This window comes from Terrapene carolina, unplaced genomic scaffold, assembly GCF_002925995.2.
Source record: "Terrapene carolina triunguis isolate 2854851 unplaced genomic scaffold, T_m_triunguis-2.0 Scaffold58, whole genome shotgun sequence".
In the NCBI taxonomy this organism is placed as follows: domain Eukaryota; kingdom Metazoa; phylum Chordata; order Testudines; family Emydidae; genus Terrapene; species Terrapene triunguis.
In genome coordinates, this window is record NW_020664409.1 from 37,196,012 (window position 1) to 37,216,437 (window position 20,426).

The 20,426-nt window shown below is 43.1% G+C and overlaps 1 protein-coding gene across 1 annotated transcript in view; it reads left to right on the forward strand.

The window, feature by feature from the left end:
- TAF4B (TATA-box binding protein associated factor 4b) overlaps positions 1 to 20,426 on the forward strand; it is a 111,186-nt gene continuing 90,760 nt past the window's right edge. Inside the window, exon 1 of the mRNA XM_026659456.1 lies at positions 1 to 391. Coding sequence (XP_026515241.1) covers positions 1 to 391 — 391 coding nt within the window. The remainder of the gene's footprint in view (positions 392 to 20,426) is intronic.

The window sequence follows — 20,426 nt, forward strand, 5'->3', positions numbered from 1 at the left end:
ATGCCCGCCGGGCACCCTGAGCAGGCAGTGGCGGCTCCTGCAGCGAGCGGGGCCGGTGGGGCTCAGCCGGCACCTGCCCTGCTCTGCTCTCAGAACACTGTGCCCCCTGCTTCTGTCTCCGCCGCTGGCGCTCCCGCGGGGGCCCAAGCAGTTTGCTTGAGCCACGCAGTGACTAAGGTTCCCATCAGCCTGGTGCCTGCCGTTACCCAGCAGTCACGGGTGGGGACTGCCCCCGTGGGGACTCTGGTGGCTAAAGTGGCCACTGTCACCGCTACCCAGCAGCCACCCAAGAACTCTGGTGGGCCTAGGCTGGCTGCTCCGCAAACCGTGGCTCCCAAAGCCCCCCAGACCACTACAATACAACTGCCTGCAAACTTCCAGATCCCACCAGGTGAGTCTTCTGCTTTTCTCTTCTACACCCGCTGAAAGGCATCGCACTGCTAAAGGACCGCTGTTGTGCTAGGAGAGTTCAGTGCCCTGTGAAACTTCTTTAGCAAGCTGACTACAGTCGTAATGCAAAGTGCTCCACTTTGATCCTGAAGTACTGGTCTAGATTCTTTTGTAAAGCTCTCAAGTAGGAGGAAAAAATCAGGAACGTTTATATCTTTCTGTTTATATGTTCTCATGTATTCACTTAAGAATGGCCATACTAGTCCCTCTAGCTCAGTATCCTGTCTTCTGACAGAGCCCAGCTTGGATACAAAATTTATGTCTGCGGATATAAAGCAGATATCTCTGGAGTTGCCGGGCTCTAACAACAACCAGCAGGGCCGTGGCCAGTGGACCGGGCCAGGAACTGCAGCGGCAAAAGCAGCAGCAGCATGTCAGGCCACCACTTGCAGGAGCCAGCGCCCAACCTGGGCAGCTCCTCTGGTGTGGCTATACTTCCCCCATCCCTGCCCACTGGGGCAGGCACCAGGTTCACCGGCAGCTATCCCTGATCATGCTAAGCCCTGGTCATGCTAGTGGTTCTCAACCTGTGGCCTGTGGGCTGCTTGCAGCCCAATCAGCACAGAGTTGCAGCTCATGTGGCATCCTCAGGCCATACAGATAGTATTGAATGCGTCCCACAATGGTAAATAGGTTGAGAACCACTGCGCTAGTGCGTGCAAGCGGCTCGTGCGCTTCCAGACAGGAGAAGCACTCAGCTGCATGGAAGGGACTCCTGTCAGGGAGCATGTGAGCCATTTGCACACAATAGCATGATAAGGGACAGCTGCTGGTAAGCCTGGTGCCCACCCCAGTGGGTAGGGCTGGGGGGTGGTACAGCCACACTGGAGGAGCTTCTCCAGACTGGCTGCTGCAGTTCCTGGCTTGGTCGCTACAACTCCATGGATATCCACAGCTAGCCGCATCCACGGATATACATTTTGTATCAGCGCACGTGCTTCAGAGAGAATGAACAGAATAGGCAATCACTGACTGATCCATCCACTGTTGTCTACTCCCAGCTTCCGGCAATCAGAGGCTAAGGGCACCCAGAGTATGGGGTTGCATGGGATCCCTGACCATCCTGGCTAATAGCCATTGATGGACCTATCTTCCATGAACTTATCTAATTCTTTTTTGAACTCCTTTACAGTTTTGTCCTTCATAACTTCCCATGGCAGCGAGTTACACAGGTTGACTGTGTTGTGTGAAGAAGTACTTTCTTTTACATTTTCTTTAACCACTACCCATTCATTTCATTGGGTGACACGTCTGGAACTTGTGCTGTGTAGGGGTAAATAACGCTTCCTTATTCACTTTCTCCACACCATTCATGATTTTATAGACCTCTCTCATATCCATCTTTAGTCATCTCTTTTCAAAACTGAAAAGTCATTCTTATTAATCTTTTTGAGATGGTGTGACCAGTATTCAAGATGTGGGGGTACCATGGATTTATATAGTGGCATTGTGCTATTTTCTGCTTTATCATCTATCACTTTCCTAATGGTTCCTAACATTGTTAGCATTTTTGACTGCTGCTGCGCATTGAGCAGATGTTTTCAGAGAATTATCCGCAATGACTCCAAGATCTCTGAGTGGTAACAGCTAATTTAGATCCCATCATTTTGTATATATGGTTGGGATTATGTTTTCCAATGTGCACTACCTTGCATTTATCAGCATTGAATTTCATCTGCCATTTTGTTGCTCAATCACCCAGTTTTGTTAGGTCCCTTTGTAACTCTTCACAGTCAGCTTTGGACTTAACTATCTTGAGTAATTTTGTATTGTCTGCAAACTTTTGCTACCTCGCAGTTTACCCCTTTTTCCAGATCGTGTATGAATATGTTGAACAGCTCTGGTCTCAGAACATATCCCCAAGGGACATCACTGTTTGCCTCTCCATTCTGAAAACTGACCATTTCCTCCTACCGTTTGTTTCCTACCCTGTCTTTTAACTAGTTGCTGATTCATGAGAGGACCCTCCCCTCTTATCCCATGACTGCTTACTCTGATTAAGAGCCTTTGGTGAGGGACCTTGTCAAAGGCTTTCTGTAAGTCCAAGTACACTATATCCACTGGATCATCCTTGTCCACATGTTTGTTGTTTTCCCCTCAAAGAATTCTAATAGATTGGTGAGGCGTGATTTCCGTTACCAAAAGCCATGTTCACTCTTCCCCAATGTGTTCATCTGTGTGTCTGATAATTCTGTTCTTCACTACAGTTTCAACCAAATTGCCTAGTACTGAAGTTAGAATTGCTGTCCTTTAATTATCAGGATCCTCTCTGGAGCCTTTTATAAAAATTGGTGTCACATTAGCTGTGCTCCAGTTATCTGGTACAGAATCTGATTTAAATAAGTTACAGACCAAAGGTAGTTCTGCAATTTCATGTTTGAGTTTCTTCAGAATGCTTGTGTGAATATCCTCTGGTCCTGGTGACTTATTACTGTTGAATTTATCAGTTTGTTCCAGTACTTCCTCTATTGAGTCCTCAATCTGGGACAGTTCCTCAGATTTGTCACCCTAGAAAGAATGGCTCAGATATGGGAATCTCCATCACATTTTCTGCAGTGAAGAATTCATTAGCTTGTCTGCAACAATCTTATCTTCCTTGAGTGCTCCTTTAGCACCTCGATTTTCCAATGGCCCTACTGATTGTTTGGCAGGCTTCCTGCTTCTGATGCACTTAATTTTTTTTGCTATTAGTTTGAGTCTTTGGTTGCTCTTCAAATTCTTTTTTGGCCTGCCTAATTATGTTTTTACACTTGCCAGAGTTTATGCTCCTCTTGGTTTTCCTCAGTAAGATTTTACTTTCACTTCTTTAAGGATGCCTCTTTGCTTCTAACCACTTCTTTTACTTTGTTGGTTAGCCATGGTAAAATTCTTTTGGTCCTCTTACTATATTTTTTAATTTGAGCTATAGATTTGATTTGAGACTCTATTATGGTGATTTTAAAAAAGTTTCCATGCAGCTTGCAGGCATTTCACTTTTTTGTGACTGCTTTTTAATTTCCATTTAATTAGCTTCCTCATTTTTCCCCTTTCTGAAGTTCAGTGCTATTGTGGTGGGCTATTGTGATCTTAGTGAAGTTACTTAATTGCTCTGCCTGAAGTTTCTTGTAAAATAAGGTTAGTTCCCTACCTTGTAGAGGTGTTGTGCAGATATATCCATTAACATTTGTGAGGTGCTTGGATAATACTGGTGGTGGAAGGGAGAAGAGGACCTCGGTCGATCACCTTTTTGCACACTGAACTGTGGATTAAAAGCTGAACAGCCAGGTGGTGATATCTTCAAATGATAGAATTTAGTCCTGAAATGTTGTTTGGTTCTAGCCACCCTCTCCCAAAAAGCAGATAGCAGAAATAGACTGGATTCAGAGACGTATACCAAAAATGATTGGAGGTGTAGAAAAAGTCTTCATGAAAAGAGATTGAAAGGATTGGAACATGCAGTTTAGGGGGCAGGTGAAGTGACGATATGATATATAGAAGATTGATCAGGTGCTCCACTCACCCTTCCTCATAATATTGCAAACAATGGGTTATTCCTCTTATCAGTGTTAAACTTGCTTTTCTGCCTGCCTCATCGCAAAGCTCTGGATTAGATGACCGCTTAGATAGTCCCTTCCATCCCTACGTTTCTTTGAGTCTGATTCACAGACAGCTTTTTTTTTTTTTAAAACAGTCTGTTCACTGGAATTCACTGCCACTGTATATCGAGACCACAAGAGTTTAGTGGAATTCAAGAGCTGATGAACACTGATCTAGATTAGATGAAGTTCTTAACATTATAAGGGAAAGAAACAATCATACTTCTGTTGGAGGTTAACTTATGCCCTGAAAGTTCATACCCCAATTGTAGTGAAAAAATATTTGTATTTCCATAATTGTCTACCACCAGGAAAATTCCTATATTAAAAGCATTTGTTACTAACAGTCAGATAGGATACTGGAGCAGATGGGCCACTGATCTGATCCAATATGGTAATTCCTATATTCCTATTACATATTATCCACAATTTTCAGAACAAATTCAATATCCTGAAATACACTTTATGTATTCTTTTGTATTAAAGAATACTTCACAAAATTCCTGTTATGGAACCCTATCAAGTTTTAAAAAAACTAACCTATTTTCATTAGTCAGTTTCACTTTCTGGTTCTCAGACTCCACCACAATGATGTGGTGTTCTGGGTTGTGAGCACATCAAGGACAAGTTTAAATCCTATCCAGCTTTCCATTGAAATGAAACATTGCAGAAGTGTGAGTGTTAGGTTTTGTGAATCCATTTATAAAAAAAATCTAAGTTTTGGCCTCTAATAAGGTCTTTTTACTACATACTGATTTTTGACATGAAGATGGGTTTAAGAAAAAAAATTGAAGTGCATGCTCACTAGTGATTATCATAGTTTGGGAACTTTCATATGACTTTAAATCTATTCACTTTCCATGTGTTTTTTCATAACTTGTGTATAATCTGTATTGAAGATGTAGTTTTATACAAGGCTTTTTTTCCTATCAGTTGTCTTTCCTACTTAAGTGAGGAAATAGTGTTGAATATGGTATCTATGGAACTACGCAGATGTCACAAATGCAGCATTACATTGCATCTTCTGTTTGAGCCTGGGATAGGAAAGGGTGAAGCTGAGCTAGGTTTCAGACTGGAGTTTCGAGGTTTTAATATTTAAAAATATTGCAACTTGTCTCTTAAAAAGCACATGGAGTTTCCTTCTGTGCTACCAGTGTACAAAGTTAGTTAAAACTCAAATGTACAAACATCACTGGGTGATGCACTTTGAATGATTATTTTGATCCTTTAAAAAGAGACTCTTACACTTGAGAAGGCTTTATTCTATTTACATCTTCTGTCTTATGGATTTCATTCTTAATTAGCAAAAAAAAAAGGTAATTCAGGCAGGTAGTTCTGATGCTGAATTGTAGCATTATAACTATGTAAGTGTTCACGTGAATGCCTCAAACACATGGTTGACTTAATCACTGAGTGTCAAAGCTTATATTTGAAAACAAATAGCTACAAAATCTAACAGGCAGCAATGAAAAATGGTAGGTACGAGAATACAAATAGCCTTCAAAATAGTGGTGTTCAATCTGTGGCCCTTGAGAGCAACTATTGAGAAAATATGCATTTAATTATGAATTAAAAGCATGTTCCCTGTGATTCTTGAAGTGTTTGAGTTGGCCCTGTTGCTGTGGGAAGAGGTAGGGAGCACCACTTACACTGTTCGTTTTAAAGCACTTGCAGTGTGAACTGGGTGCACTTTTTAGCAGCAGATGCCCTTTCCTGGTTGCAGCTGCTCATTAGTTCCTCTGCTGGCTGCCTGCTGCTTTGTGAGAGAGATGGGAGGAGAGAGTTGCGCTGGGCTGTGGGAGTCCTGAGGGAGCAGGATAGGAGTTTGCCTGGCTCTGCTGGGTCTAGTGGACCAAAAAGAACAGCAGCAATCCTAATTTCAGTACTCTATCTTCCTTTCCCCCCATCCTTGTTCTTGGATCTCCTTATATTCTTTTTTGCCCTTTCTGTCACTGTTTCCCTTCCCCCTAAACAGCCATCCTGGGAAGCCCAGGGGAAGAGGAAAAACAGTTATAGCTCCCTGACTCTCTGGCCTGGGACAGGTTAGTCAGTCTTGTGCCAGCTGGCAAACTGTCTGCTAAGGACTATCTAGCAGATAGGCAGAGCACCGTGCACTCAAGCCACTCCCCACTGTGCTTGAGGTATATGGGCTGTTGTCAGTTTCACAGCCACTGGAGGATGTACTGCACCAGAGGGGGATCCCTAGCAGGCACTTGCAGGTGGGGGACTATCAGGTCCCTTTGTATCACCAGAACAGGGCAGAGAACCTGCTCCAGAGTATGTATTTTGGCGCCTTCATCTTGAAATGTAATAAACACTCAGACTAAATAAATTGCTTCCTTAAAGGTAGGGTTTTCATCTTTCATCTGAGACTCTTTCTGCTCTGCCTTCTCTTTAAAAAAGTGTGTGTTGTTTTTGAGAGAACTTTACAGTCAATGCAGTCTGCATACAGAACACGAACAGCATGTGCAGTATTTACTTCCCGGCTGTGCAAATATGCCATTGTCCTGATCTGTGTTCATTCAGTCCTTGGCCTATACTGATACTGCTAAGGGTGGTTCAGATTGTGAGAGAGTCCGTGACACACAAGACAATCTGTTTGCTGAGGAGTGGACTGTGACTACTCACTTCAATTTACGGTTAGAAAAATAGTGGTGATAAATGCTGTGCAAGTGTCAGTGATGGAAATAGTCGAAGGCTGGGTTTAGAGGATAAGGTTCCTATTAATATTTTTGATATAGCTCTTATCTTCCAAAATGGCTAGTAGGGTGAACAAGCTTTCTCACTGTCTTAGCACATGAGTCTACAGGGCTACAAAAATAAAAACCAAAAAACCTCTGGTAACTGACCTCACGTTCTGGGGTCCAACACCTTTATGGAGGAGAGAAATGACATAGAGCAAAAAGAACAGCAGCAATCCTAATTTCAGTACTCCATCTTTCTTTCCCCCCCATCCTTGTTCTTGGATCTCCTTATATTCTTTTTTTGCCCTTTCTGTCACTGTTCATCTTTTCAGTTGTCTATCTACTTCTTCTCATCCTTACTCTGTTTATTTGGGGGATGTTTTAAAGGCCATTTTTGAAGGGTTGCCAGCAGCCAAACGGGTCTGTTTCCCTTATGAAAGGGCAGTGCAGTGAAGTGTGAAACTTGCCTAGATACTGATGGATTTACCTTTGTTACTTCAATATGCTTACGGTAGGGATACTTTTCAAAAGCCTTACAACTATTACTAAATCTGGTCTAGCTCTACTGGTGTTAGCAATGTTGTCATGTACTAGGGCTGCCAGCTACTGTTTTTTGTCAGGTATGTGTCCCGTGAACAGGGTTAGATGATGCTTAAAATAGTAGCAGCAGCCTGTTTACACTAGGGGTGCCAAAATTGCTAACGCCAATGGAACTGAACAGGTGTGTTAGCAACAGTGGATAGGTAAGCTTGAAAAACAGCCCTAGTGTAGGCAGGGCCCTACAGTGCATAACATGCTTTTCTACTTGCTGCAGAAAGCAAGTGACTAAGATTATGGGAATTTAGTCACTTTCTCTTTTCATCTGGGTCCTCTACAAAGAACTGTTTTACTTGCTTCTGGCAAGTTCACTGCCACCTAAGGTCTGTACAAGCTGATTTTGGCTAACTGTTCAGAAAGGTTAGGCCTTGTCTACACTACACAGTTTTGTCAACAAGTCAGCTTTCATCAACAAAACAGTGAAGGTGTACACACTGAAATGCTCTTTCTGCCGATGTAACTCCCCTGCTATGCCAACACAATAAAACCACCTCAACGAGCAGCATAGAGCTTTCTTGCGACATAATTAGAGCGATGCTGCGTCACTCTGGCTCCTCACTTAGTTATGTCACCCTAAGTGGCCTCCAGGAGGTGTCCCACAGTGCCCATCATGACTGCTCTGGTCAGCAGTTAAAACTCTGCAGCCCTGAAGATACACAGGTATGCACCCCTCCCCTGTTTAGAAGCCTGGGAATTATTGAAATTCCTCTTCCTGGTTGCTCCTGGTGCACAGTTCACACAGCATCTTCCCAGCTGACCTTCACACAGCAGATGTGCTTCCATGTGGCACGCACCGACGCTGTCTGATCTGCTGAGTATATGGGGAGACGAGGCTGTGCAATCGCAGCATTGCACCAGCTGTAGAAATGTCAATACTACGGGCTGATTGCATGAAAGGCACACGCAGCAGTGTCATGATAAAATCAAGGAGCTGAGGCAGGTGTACCAAAAGGTAAAGGAGGCCAGCTGTTGCTCTGGAGCAGCATCGAAGACATGCCACTTGTATAAGGAGTGGCACGCTATCCTTGGCGGCGACCCCACCTCCACCAAGAGCCCCGTGGATACTTTGGGGGGGACTGGAAGCAGCGGCCAGTTGACTCAACCCCGATGAGGACCTGGTGGACGAGGAGGTGGAACTGGAGGACGATGTGGAGCACAAGGCAAAGTTGTCCAGATGCATGGCGAATCAGGACCTCTTTTCCACTCCGGAGGGGTCTAGTCGGTCCCAGCACTCCAACTCTGGCTTGCAGGATGCAGGAGAGGGGAGCTACGGTAAGTGCTCATTTTGCTTTGATACTGCAAAGTGAGAGGAGATTGAGCTCTCATGTACTTCGTTATATGGTAGAGGAGGGATAAGGGACAGAAATTAATAAAGCCTGCCCATCTATGCAGTGGGGCCACAGCAAAAAGTATGTTAATGTACACAGGGATGTCTCTGGAATCCTCCACAGTGATCTCTAGGAAACTGTCCTCTAGGAATTCTGCCATCCTCTGCTGAATATTCCTTGGGAGAGCTGCCTTGTTTCTCCCCGCCACTATAGGAAAATTTGCTGTACTACCCAGCAATTATCTCTGCAGGGACCAAAGCAGCACACAGGCAATCAGCATACAGAGCTGGTCTGAAGCCACACGCATGCAGGAGATGCTCCCTTGCATCCTGGGTTACCCTGAGGAGTGAGATCTGGTTCGATTCCTAGCCTATGGAAAAGGGAACGGTACCAGTATTCAGAATAGGCTCCCTAGCCACTTATAATAGCCCCCTTTGCAAACCGTCCTTTGTCCCTTCTTGCCTTTTCCCCCTTTTCCCACCCCAGCTGTGAACTCCCCATAATTGGGACTCTCAGTGACCTGTATGCTAGCCACAGGACCGTGAGAAAGAGGTGTGTGTAACTTTTGTGATTCACGGCTGTGAGAGCACTCACCATATGGTATCTTTTGATTGTTTCTTTGCCTTCTGCAGATGTGCCCTTGAGAACACACTCCTCCACACCAGCGACGCGCCTCCATCAGATAAGGCAGTGACCCAGGAGGAGTAAAGAGGATATGTTTCTTGAAGTGCTGCAGTGAATAGATGCAGCACATAGTGAAATGAGCATGGAGGGAGACAGTAACTGAAAGACTGAGACTGGATAGCTGCGAAAGGACACGGGTAGGAGTGGAAGATAAAGTTCCTGGAGGACCAGCCAGAGATGTTGAAGTCCCTCATTAGCCTGCAATCAGAGCAAATCCATGCCTGACTCCCCTTCCAGCCACAACAGAACACCGGTCCATGCCCTCCCCAAACTCCCTCACCACAATCGTTGCATGGTCCTGGTTCCTCACTGTACCCTGTGCACTCCACACCTGGGGACAGGTTTTCCAATGAAAGCTGGAATTACACCCAGTTGTGAGCCCTAACAGCAAGACTGTTCCTCACTTTCATGTTCCCTGTTTGTCCAAAAGTTTGTGTTTTATCCAGTTATTAAACTCGAGTCGTTGAAATAACGAGTCTTTATTGGCGACATACCTACATCGCTCAGTGCTACCATTGAAACACAGTGGCTATAGGTAGGAATATTTGCTCCTTGCAATTAACGCTCAAGAAGCAAGCACTACAGGAGTAATTCATGGTGGCAAGTAAACATTGCCTGGCCAAATTCATCACATACAGGCACATTACTGGGAATTGTTGTCTTTGAAGGAACATTTGGACTCCTTGATTCAAATAGCCTTCTGCTGCGCTCCTCTAATTGCCCTTGTATCTGACTGCTCAAAATCAGCAGCCAGCCAATCAGTGGCCCACCCCTGGGGAAACTTCCCCCTTTGATTTGCACATATTATGGAGCATACATCAGCCCACAATATTTTCCTTATTGAGGTCTAAGTGGCCAAAAAGAGAGTGCCAGAGACCTTTTAATCAGCCAAAAGGGACATTCAATGGTCATTTGGCACCTGATGAGCCTGTTGTTGAAGCACTCCTGGCTGCTGTCTAGGTTCCTGGCGTAAGGCTTCATGAGCTATGGGAGCAAAGGGTAGGCGGGGTCTCGAAGGATCAGTATGGGCATTTGCACATCCCCCACTGGAATCTTCTGGTCTGGAAAGAAAGTCCCAGTGTGCAGCTCTCTGTACAGTCCAGTGTTCCGAAAGATGCATGCATCATGCACCTTCCATGACTACCCCGCATTGATGTCAGTGAAACAGCCGTGGTCATCCACTGGCACCTGCAAGACAATGGAGAAGTAGCCCTTTCGGTTGATGTACTCTGTTGCAAGATGGTCTGGGGCCACAATTGGGATGTGCGTTCCATCCATCACCCTGCCACAGTTAGGGAATCCCATTGCCTCAAAGCCAGTACTTTCAGAGATGAAAGGAAGTTCTCCATTTTTAATTGCTGTGTTTATATATTTATATTGCTGTGTTTTATATTATGGAGGAGGAGGACAGTGAGTCTGCTCTATCTGTCGCTCTTTTTAAATCTCTTGACTTTGAAATAAGCTCTGCTCCAAAGGCTGCTATTTTATATGTTGCTAATCACTCAGGTCTGTGCACATGAATTCAGGTGAAGGAGCAGTATTGTTGCTGGGTAGAAGAACAGTGTGTCATACTGTACCTATTCTACCCTTTCTCCTGCTTAGCAGATTCATCACAGGTTATTTGCGCGTGTGAGACTAGAAGGAAATATAAATGACTTAATTGGGAGAGTGTTCATTTGTCTCATTATAGTGAGAATAGAATGAATAAGATGCTCCTCACAAAGCCCTTGAAAGCAAACATAGATAAAAACCTATGAATGGATAACCCCCGGTTGAATTGTTGAAAGTGCTGCAATATCACTTTAATTTAATAATTCTTTAAGTGACAAAAGAACACTGAGCATCTGAATATCAGATACACTCCTTGATAGAAACTCATAGCATGCTAAAATGCATAGAATAGTAAGTTAATAGACATATTTAGGTTCTTACTGTGACTCTGGCAAAACTTACTTCTGATTTGGATGAAAAAGTGAAAAATGATCAGTGACATGATCATCCTGTTCAAATGTTTTTTTTGCTTTGTGTTTTACCACTTCATTTTGCTGAAGCCATTCTTGATTTTTAAAGCTGTTATTTTCCAGCAGAACAGTCATAATCAACAACATGGAAAGGATGCCAATTTTTAAAGTCAACTGCTTGACACTTGGCCTGACTATTCCAAGGTAGATCCAGAAATACAAAGAACTTACTCCTGATAATTTCTTATGGACTTCATTATGACGTGATCTTTCCCATGAGGATCTCAAGGAAATAATCAGTCTCTGGTGTATCCTTTGATGATGTGCAAAGATCGTCTGAAAAGCTCTCTTTACGTCTAATCGGGGGGCAAATTTCAGATCTAATATAAGAAGAAAAAATTTCAGCTCCATCAGCTAACTTTTTGAATAGAGGGAGCAATCAGAGGAAGGTAGCAAAGGTTGCATTGGCTCATTCAGCTTATGTTTGCTGACTTCTTTACACCAGTTTTCAGTTTCGCTGTCCTGTTGGATCATTGGCTGCTTCTGGATGTTAAACAGCAACTACTAAAGTTAGACATATTTAAAACAGCAGGTCTGGATAACCTGCATCCAAGAGTTTTAAAAGAGCTATCTGAGGAGCTTGCTGGACTACTAATGTTGATTTTCAGTAAGTCTTTGTAGGCTGTGGAAGATCCAGGAGACTGCAAGAAAGCTGATTTTGTGCCAGTATTTAAAGAGGGTAGATGGAACAACCCCAGTTGTCATAGGTCTGTCAGTCTGACACAGATCCAGGGAAAAATAATGGAGCTGATACAGGACTCATTGTTCAAGAATTAAGGGAGTAATATAATTAATGCCAATCAATATGGGTTTATGGAAAAATACACCGCGACCTGATATAACACGAATTCGGATATAACGCTGTAAAGCAGTGCTCCGGGGGCGCGGGGCTGCGCACTCCGGTGGATCAAAGCAAGTTCAATATAACGCGGTTTCACCTATAACCCGGTAAGATTTTTGGGCTCCCGAGGACAGCGTTATATCGAGGTAGAGGTGTAGATCCTGTCAGACTACTTGATATCTTTTTTGATTACAAGTTTGGTTGATTAAGGTAATAGCGTTGATGTAACATACTTGGACTTCTGTAAGGTGTTTGACTTGGTACTGCATGACATTTTGATTTAAAACCAAATGGTCTAAAATTAACATGGCACACTTTTAAGTGCATTGAAAACTGACAGGACAGGGAATTGTTATTGAACAGGTTTTTCCTGTGGGATCTCACAGGGACTAGTTCTGCACCCTACGCTGTTCAACTTTTTTTTTTTTTTACACCAATGAACCTGGAAGAAAGTCATCACTGATAAAGCTTGGAGATGACCCAAATATTGGTGGAGTGGTAAAAAATGAAGAGGTCACTGATATAGTGCAGTGTGGATTCCTTGAGCAGCTAGGTGCAAGCAAACAATACGTGTTTTAATACAGTTAAATGCACATGTATACACCTAAGAACAAAGAATGTAGGTCATACTTGCAGGATGTAGAGGGTGTTTCTCTCTATCTTGGGAGTCAATGACTCTGGGGGAAAAAAAAATTGGGGGTCGTGGTGGAGAATCAGTTGAACATGAGCTTGCACTGAGACACTGGCTGAAAGGGCTATTGTAATCCTTGAAGGCATAAACAAGGGAATCTTGAGTAGGAATAGTATGTTAGCACTGGTGCAATTGGAATACTGTGTCCAATACTGATGTCCACAATTCAAGAAGAATATTGATAAATTGAAGAGAGTTCAGAGAAGAGTCATGAGAATGATTAAAAGATTAGAAAACCTGTTTTATGGCGATAAACTCAAGGAGTTCAATTTTTTATCTTAGAGAAGATTAAGGGGTGACACGGTTCCCAATTTGATTACAATTTGTAAGTAACTAATATTTGACAATGAGCTCTTCAGTCTAGCAGAGAAAAGTATAATGTGATCCAGTGGCTCAGTCAAATATGGGTAAACTGGAAATACAGTGTAAAATTTTAACAGTGAGGCTAATTAATTATTGGAACAACTTATCAAGAATCATGGTGGATTCTCTATCATGGGTGATTTTTACATCAAGATTGGATGTTTAATTCCTAGCGCATTTTCAGAAAAATGTTGGGAAAGTTCTATGGTCTGTGCTATACAAGAGGCCAGACTTCTAGCAAGTTTCAAAGAAACAAGTGGGGCCAAAAGCACATCAATGGAAACAATCATACTTAGGGGTGCCCAAGATTGTGGTGTACTATTCAATGTAAGTACAGGTAGAAAAATTAGGCCCCTAAATAACTGTGTTGGTATCAATTTTTCATCTGGGTATTAAATTTTCACTTATGAAGTGATAGTAGTTTGCCTAGATTGCATATGAATTTTCATTGTTACTATTTAGGGGCATGTTTATACCCAAATTTCACAGGAGCTTTACATTTCCTATCAGAAAAGATGGTCATTGTTCAAGTTTTAGGCAACACTAACTTACTGAGGTACAGTCTTTGTTCATAACCGATAAAGTGTTTCACATTAGAGACGAAGAAATATGGCAGCTCAGAGCCTAACATTTTAGTCTGTCTTAATCATTTAAAATCCAGCAAGAATCAATGTAATTGGTGTTACCATTCAAACCTTAACTGATGGCATTGTGTTTCCACTGACACTTGAAATTGACTAAGCCACAATATAATATGAAAATTTCTCTTGAAGAAAACTACTATGCTTTGGTTCAGATTTGCCTGTTCTATACTACAGAAAGGTGAAGGGTGTTTGGGCCTAACTTTTCACTTCTCTTTGGGCAGAGACTATTTGAAGACTGCCACCGAACCTATTTTGACTGCTGCTCTGCAGCCAAGCCTTTGACCAGCTCAGACAGCTTTTCGTCAGCACTTCTGCATCCCAACTCTTTGCTCTTGTAGAACCTTGATAGATTTGCTGGCTTGAAAGCTGAATAATTGAAGTCTCAAGTAATACTGTCTGGACCATTTATCCTCAGTCAATTGTGTGAGATTTATTCATCTGAGCCCAAGTACTCCTGGGACCTTAGTTGCTGCTGAGGGAGTCAGGCTCCTTGAACTGCTGTTAGATTACTATTGGCTGAGCTGGCTGCTGGTAAGTAAAGTTGCCACGTCTTCACATTCAAAGAAACTGCTGCTCCATGAAGCATGTAATTCACACGCCACACCCTGTTCTTCTTTCTGCTGTGTATTGCTCGGTCTAGTTTATGCCCGCTTTAATTTAATTGCTTTGAATAGCAAGTCAACTGTGTGGCACATTCACACAGCACTATATATAGCTACACTGCAATATAGATCCTGTAATGCTCCCCCAGGACAGATCTTTTCTATTTGTATAGCTTTCATGTTACAATGGATAGAACAAAGTTCTCAAAGTTTTTGAATATGTGTCAGGAGGGGAACTTGATTCTCCCCAGCACACTATAAAGTGTTAGATAGTTACCTAGCTCTAGTTAGCATCTTCAAAGACCCCAGGCAAGATAAAGCAATTGTACTTTAGCATATGCTAAGAGCTTTGTCAAGTGAAAGCCTAAGGGCTAGTCTACACTGGCAATACTAAAGCACTGCGGCAGCAGCACTTTAGCATGCCTTGTGTGGTCGCGGCTCTAAAAAAAACCCCACCTCCACGAGGGGTGTAGCTCCCGGCCCTGGGGGGCGTAGCTCCCATCGCTGGTGCACTGTCTACACTGGCGCTTTACAGCGCTGAAACTTGCTGTGCTCAGGGGGGTGTTTTTTCACACCCCTGAGTGAGAAAGTTGCAGCGCTGTAAATTGCCAGTGTAGACAAGCCCTAAGGAAGCCCACATGCTACTACACAACTGCTTTGTCTTGACCAGGATTTTTGAAGATGCTAACTAGACTGAGCGAGGTGACTCAGTCTAACATTACGCTTTTAAATCCTAGTCTAAACAAAGCCTAAGGGCTTTTCTTCATGGGAAAATTGTTCCAGAATGAAGTGTTCTTATTTGCACTGAATGCCAAATAGGAGCTATGGTGAAATAGCTTATTCCGATCACTTTCCTCATATAGACAAGCCCTTATATAGAGCATTGACTGGTGGCTTAATTTGGGCTAATTAAAAAAAATAGAGGTGTTTATAAACTCTGAATATTAAACAGTGATGTAGGTTTGGAGTTATTTTTAAACAGAGCCCTTGGTTTTACTCAGTTATTTGGCAAATACTAAAATCCATTCATTCTAAAGTTGAAAGTTTATTGATTAAACACAAGAACAAGAAATTAAAATAAGCCTTTTTACTGAAACTATGGTTGAGTGATTATGCAAAACAAACCTAAATCAAAACCTTTGAAGACTATCTCCTTTTGGGGGCAAAATATTAGTGTCTCTTATTTTCACATCAACCTCTCGATGAAAAGGAAAGGGTTAATTTTACTTTCAGTCCTGATGCATAAAGGGTATTCATTTCTCCTTTTTCTAACAGACAAGGTGGAGGAAATACGGCTTTTATTCATGTCTTTGGAACACTGGATGGCAGGCCGGTCACAAATGGATGCTTTGGCTGGCAGACTGACCATGGCACCTGTTGCTTGGAACTTGGATCACTTTTCCAGTCAGGGACATCTGATTAGGTCTTTTCTTATTAGAGAGGGCAGGGTTATGGTCATCTCATCTCACTATGCTGATGCAATGCAACTGATTTTAGGGTTTGGAGAAAAGCCAAGAGGATTGGAAGAAAAATAGTGGGGAAGAAAGTAACAACATGGAAGGCAGGCAAAACAGGATCTTACGTGCCTCTGCAATGCTAGCAATTAGGTATCTTCACTGATGGGCTGAGGACAAGGTGTCACGATGATATTCAGCTCTCAGAGGTGACAGTTTCTTAAACAAGAGCATGCTTATTTCCGCCCCCCACCCCCCCCCAGTTCCTCATAGCTCCTTGTCAATTGCTGGAAATGGGCCATTTTCATTACCACTACAAACAGTTCTTTTTCTCTCCTGCTGATAAAAGCTCACTTTAACTGATCACTCTCCTTACAGTGTGTATGGTAACACCCATTGTTTCATGTTCTCTCTCTCTGTGTGTGTGTGTGTGTGTGTGTGTGTGTGTGTGTGTATATATATACATGTATGTGTGTATATCTATATATCTTCCTACTGTATTTTCCACTACATGCAGATGAAGTGGGCTGTAGCCCACGAAAGCTTATGCTCAGATAAATGTTAGTCTCTAAGGTGCCACAAGTACTCCTGTTCTTTTTGCAGATACAGACTAACACGGCTGCTACTCTGAAACCTGTCATTTAGTCTCAGTTATCATGATATCACGATAAGGTAGTCAGGGTCCACATCATTTAGGTGTCAGATGTCAAAATCACAAAGGCACAGACTCCGTGGGTGCTCCAGGGCTGGAGCACAGACGGGGGGGTGGGGGAATTAGCGGGTGCTGAGCTCTCCCCAGAGCACCTCTTGCCCGCCAGTGGCTCAGACAATCAACTCCTCCACCTCCCTCCCGGCACCTCCTGCCCACTGCAATCAGCAGTTTTGCAGCATGCAGGAGGTGCGGAGGGGGAGGAGCGGGGCGGGGCACGCGAGGGGGTGGAAAGAGGCAGGGAGGGGGTGGGAAGGGATGGGGTCAGGCACGGGGCAGAAAGGCGTGTCGGGGATGGGATGGAGTGGGGCGGGGGCCTGGGGCTGAGCACCCCCTGGAACAAATGGAACATGGCACCTGTGCAAAACCATATCCCTAATTGAACCCCAGAAGTAAAGGTTAGTCAGTGCAGACTGTGGGGCATCTGATATAATTCTTTCCAATTAACTAAATGGCAGCTGCCATTTAGCATCAGCTTAATTCTCCATGGACTTCAGATGAAGCGCCAAGTAGAGTACATTGGATGACAGTCTCACTAGTTATCCAGTTTGAAGGTCAGAGAAGGATTATTCCAAACAAGAAATTCAACCTCCTGGCCATGTGCAATTCAGGTATGTCTACCCTGCAATGTAAATCCAGGGTTGGTTAGAACTCAGGTTAGCAGAGCATTGTTAATCTAGCGGGCTTGAGCATTTATACTCATTTGTAACCCCAGGTTAGGAATTGTTGAAGTTTGGGTCCCAACCTGGGGCTACATTATGTGGGCCCGAGTGTAACCACCCATATCCCAGACTTCCTAGTGCTCTCCCAAAAGGTGGCTACTCCAGTCCTTTGTTCATGGTGCAATGTGGGAAAATTTGACCGCCCACCAAACTTGACTGTCCAGAGGACAAAGAAAGTCATCCCATGGGATTGTGGAATACTTTTGGCAGATTCCAGAGCACAAGTCCAGTGAGGCTTTGACTATACTGCAAAACAATAGGGCTTGAACCCTGGGTCCTGGCTTGTCTCAACCTTGGACCCTCCAAACTGTGGGGTCCTGCGCTCCTGGGTCCAAACCCAGGATTAGCACAATTTGTGTAGATGGAAGGGTGATTAGGCTTGAGCCTCAATTCAAACCCTGGGCTTACACTGCACTGTGAACATAGCACTCCTATTTTTACTATGTTGTTTTTTTTTAATCTGAATGTCCAGAGTCCAAGGCCAGGAGAGACACCATTGTGATAAGGCAATACATGAAACCTAGTTTGCTGTCCAAACATTAGCAGCTTTAGCACTTAGTATGTGCCTAAAAAGAGGATCTGCGCTTGAGACGTCGTTAATCCTTAACATACATCCATTACTGCGAGGTGTTCTAACGTATAAAATTAGCTTGGTTGACTTGCTGCACCCTACCTTGAGGACCTCCTTTATCCACCCCCTCATCTTGTCTCTTCCTATGCCGGATAGTCAGTCATTCAGTGGCCAGCTCGGGTGCAGAACCCTAGCGTAGACAGTCAAAGCTAGTATAAGCAACAATGTTCATCCGTGCATTTTACCCCTACTTGAAACTGGTAAGCTGCATGGATGCACCTCATGGTCTATAGCAGTTTTGCTAGCCTATGCTAGGCAGCTACGTTAAGGCAGCTAAACTAATGGCTGTAATTGGGGCTGATCCCCAGTGTAGACCAGGCCTAATGCTGGTTGCCTCCCAGTCTCTCCTCATAATCTGGCTACTGCTGCTAGTGAAATGAACAAGATAGGTCCATTTCACAGCTGGGTTGTAGGGAAACTGTTAATTTTACTCTGCTGCTTAGGAAAGCTAAGCTGTAGCAGATGCAAACACAGGAGCTATTCACAAGTGGGGAGGACCCCTAAAAGGCTATCTTCCCCAAAGTTAGGTCATAGTGGGAGTAGGGGAATGGGCTGATTCAATGGAAATCAGTTCTATTTTACTCAGAAATGTTCCCCACTCTATTGTGGGCGCATATCACAAGAGATGCGCAAAATCCAAATCTTGGTAAGGTTATGTAAGTGAAGGAGGAAGGGAGTGCCTTTAATGTTTTAAAATATAAGTGTATTTGCTATTATGTCTAGACACATTCACGTATTGGTCTGAGATCTGAAAGTCTTTTTAAAAATCTCTCTGCCTTCTTCCGCATTTCAATCAGGTCTTGAAAAGTGAATATTAACAGAGGTGGCAACAAACTTTTAACTAACAAAAATGAAGCTCTCCTACTGGAATACATTTAAATGCTCTTGCTTTGAAAGTTCAGCTGCAGTAATTCCTGTTCTATTAGGACAGTTGGGTCAAATTCACACATCACTGGAGGAACTCTGAATGATTTATTTTGTAGCAGACTGCTTTTTCATTTTCTAAGTATTGGGTCTTAGGCTCTTGTGGCAAGGAAAAGTGTTTTTAAAGAAATCATTTTGTTTAAATAGTATTCAAAATAATATTCCAAGAGTGACTATTTTCATTGACAACACAAGTGTAAATGTGATAACTAAGGCTACACAGCGACACTCAGGCCTGTTCTGTACTTAAAAATTAGATTGACCTAGCTATGTCACTCAGGCCTGTGAAAAATGTCATGCCTGAGTACTGTGGTTAGGTGGACCCAAGCCCATGTGTAGAGACAGTTAGGCTGACAGAATAATTGTTCTATCGACCTAGCAACTGCTTCACAGTTAGGTGAACTAATCACATCAATGGAAAAACCCCTTCCATTGATGCGAAAGCTTCTACGCTAGGCACTAAAGCAGCACCCCTATGTTTGCTGTAGCATCTGTGGTGTAGACAAACTTCAGGAAAGTTACAATTAAGCCATGTCTAGACTTCCACATATGTCAGCAAAACTTACGTTGCTCAGGGAGGTGGGTAAAAAACACACCCCTGAGCAACATAAGTTTTGCTGGCATAAGTGCTCGTGTGCACAGCGCTATGTTGGCAGATGTTCTCCTGCCATCTTAACTTCTGCTGCTCATTTAAGTGGTTTTATTATGTCGATGGAAGAGCTCTCTCTCATCAGCATAGAGCGGCTACATGAGCGATCTTAGAGGCACAGCTGTATCGGTACAGCTGTGCTGCTGTAAGCCTGCTAGTGTAGACGTGGCCTAAAAGTGTGAAGTTAAGTGCATTTAAACCCCTGTGCAAATTCTTGGATTAAGTGATAGTGAGCTAAGGCCAATTTACTTCTGAAAAAAATCCCCGTGTAGATGCTCTCAAGGTACTTTAACTAATGTGCTTAAGACCTTTAGTTAGTTCATCTTTACTTTCCTGAGTGCCCCATGTAGACAAGACTTTAGCTTTTACTGTATAGAAAGGCATTTAATATTTTAATCTTCCTCAGAGATGGTTAAAAGTTCCCCAGTATCATGTCATGATCCAATATATAATGGCTTTTGCAAGCTTTGCATTTTAAAGAAAGATATGTTTATGGATTGCACTTTAAGAACTTCCCTTGGTTGTGCACTTTTGGTGGGAATTGCTGTCACTTAAGCCAAGTCGAACTAGACAGCCCAGTGGTGAATTTAGGTAACTTGATGATAGTGAACTCTTCCAGACATTGTGTTTGAGTTTTAGCAGGTCTTAATATAATCAGGATTTAAAGTATTGACAAAAATCTGTAATAAACTGAGCTAAGTTATTTCTGGCAATTTACATGAGTTAGATTAAAGAGCATATTTTAAAAGTTCATTTACTTATGTGACCGAATACCCAAATTTATTAAACTTAAACACTAAAATTTTGACTGGTATTTATCTTTAGCTGTCTATCCTGAGAGAAGCGTATGAGACTAA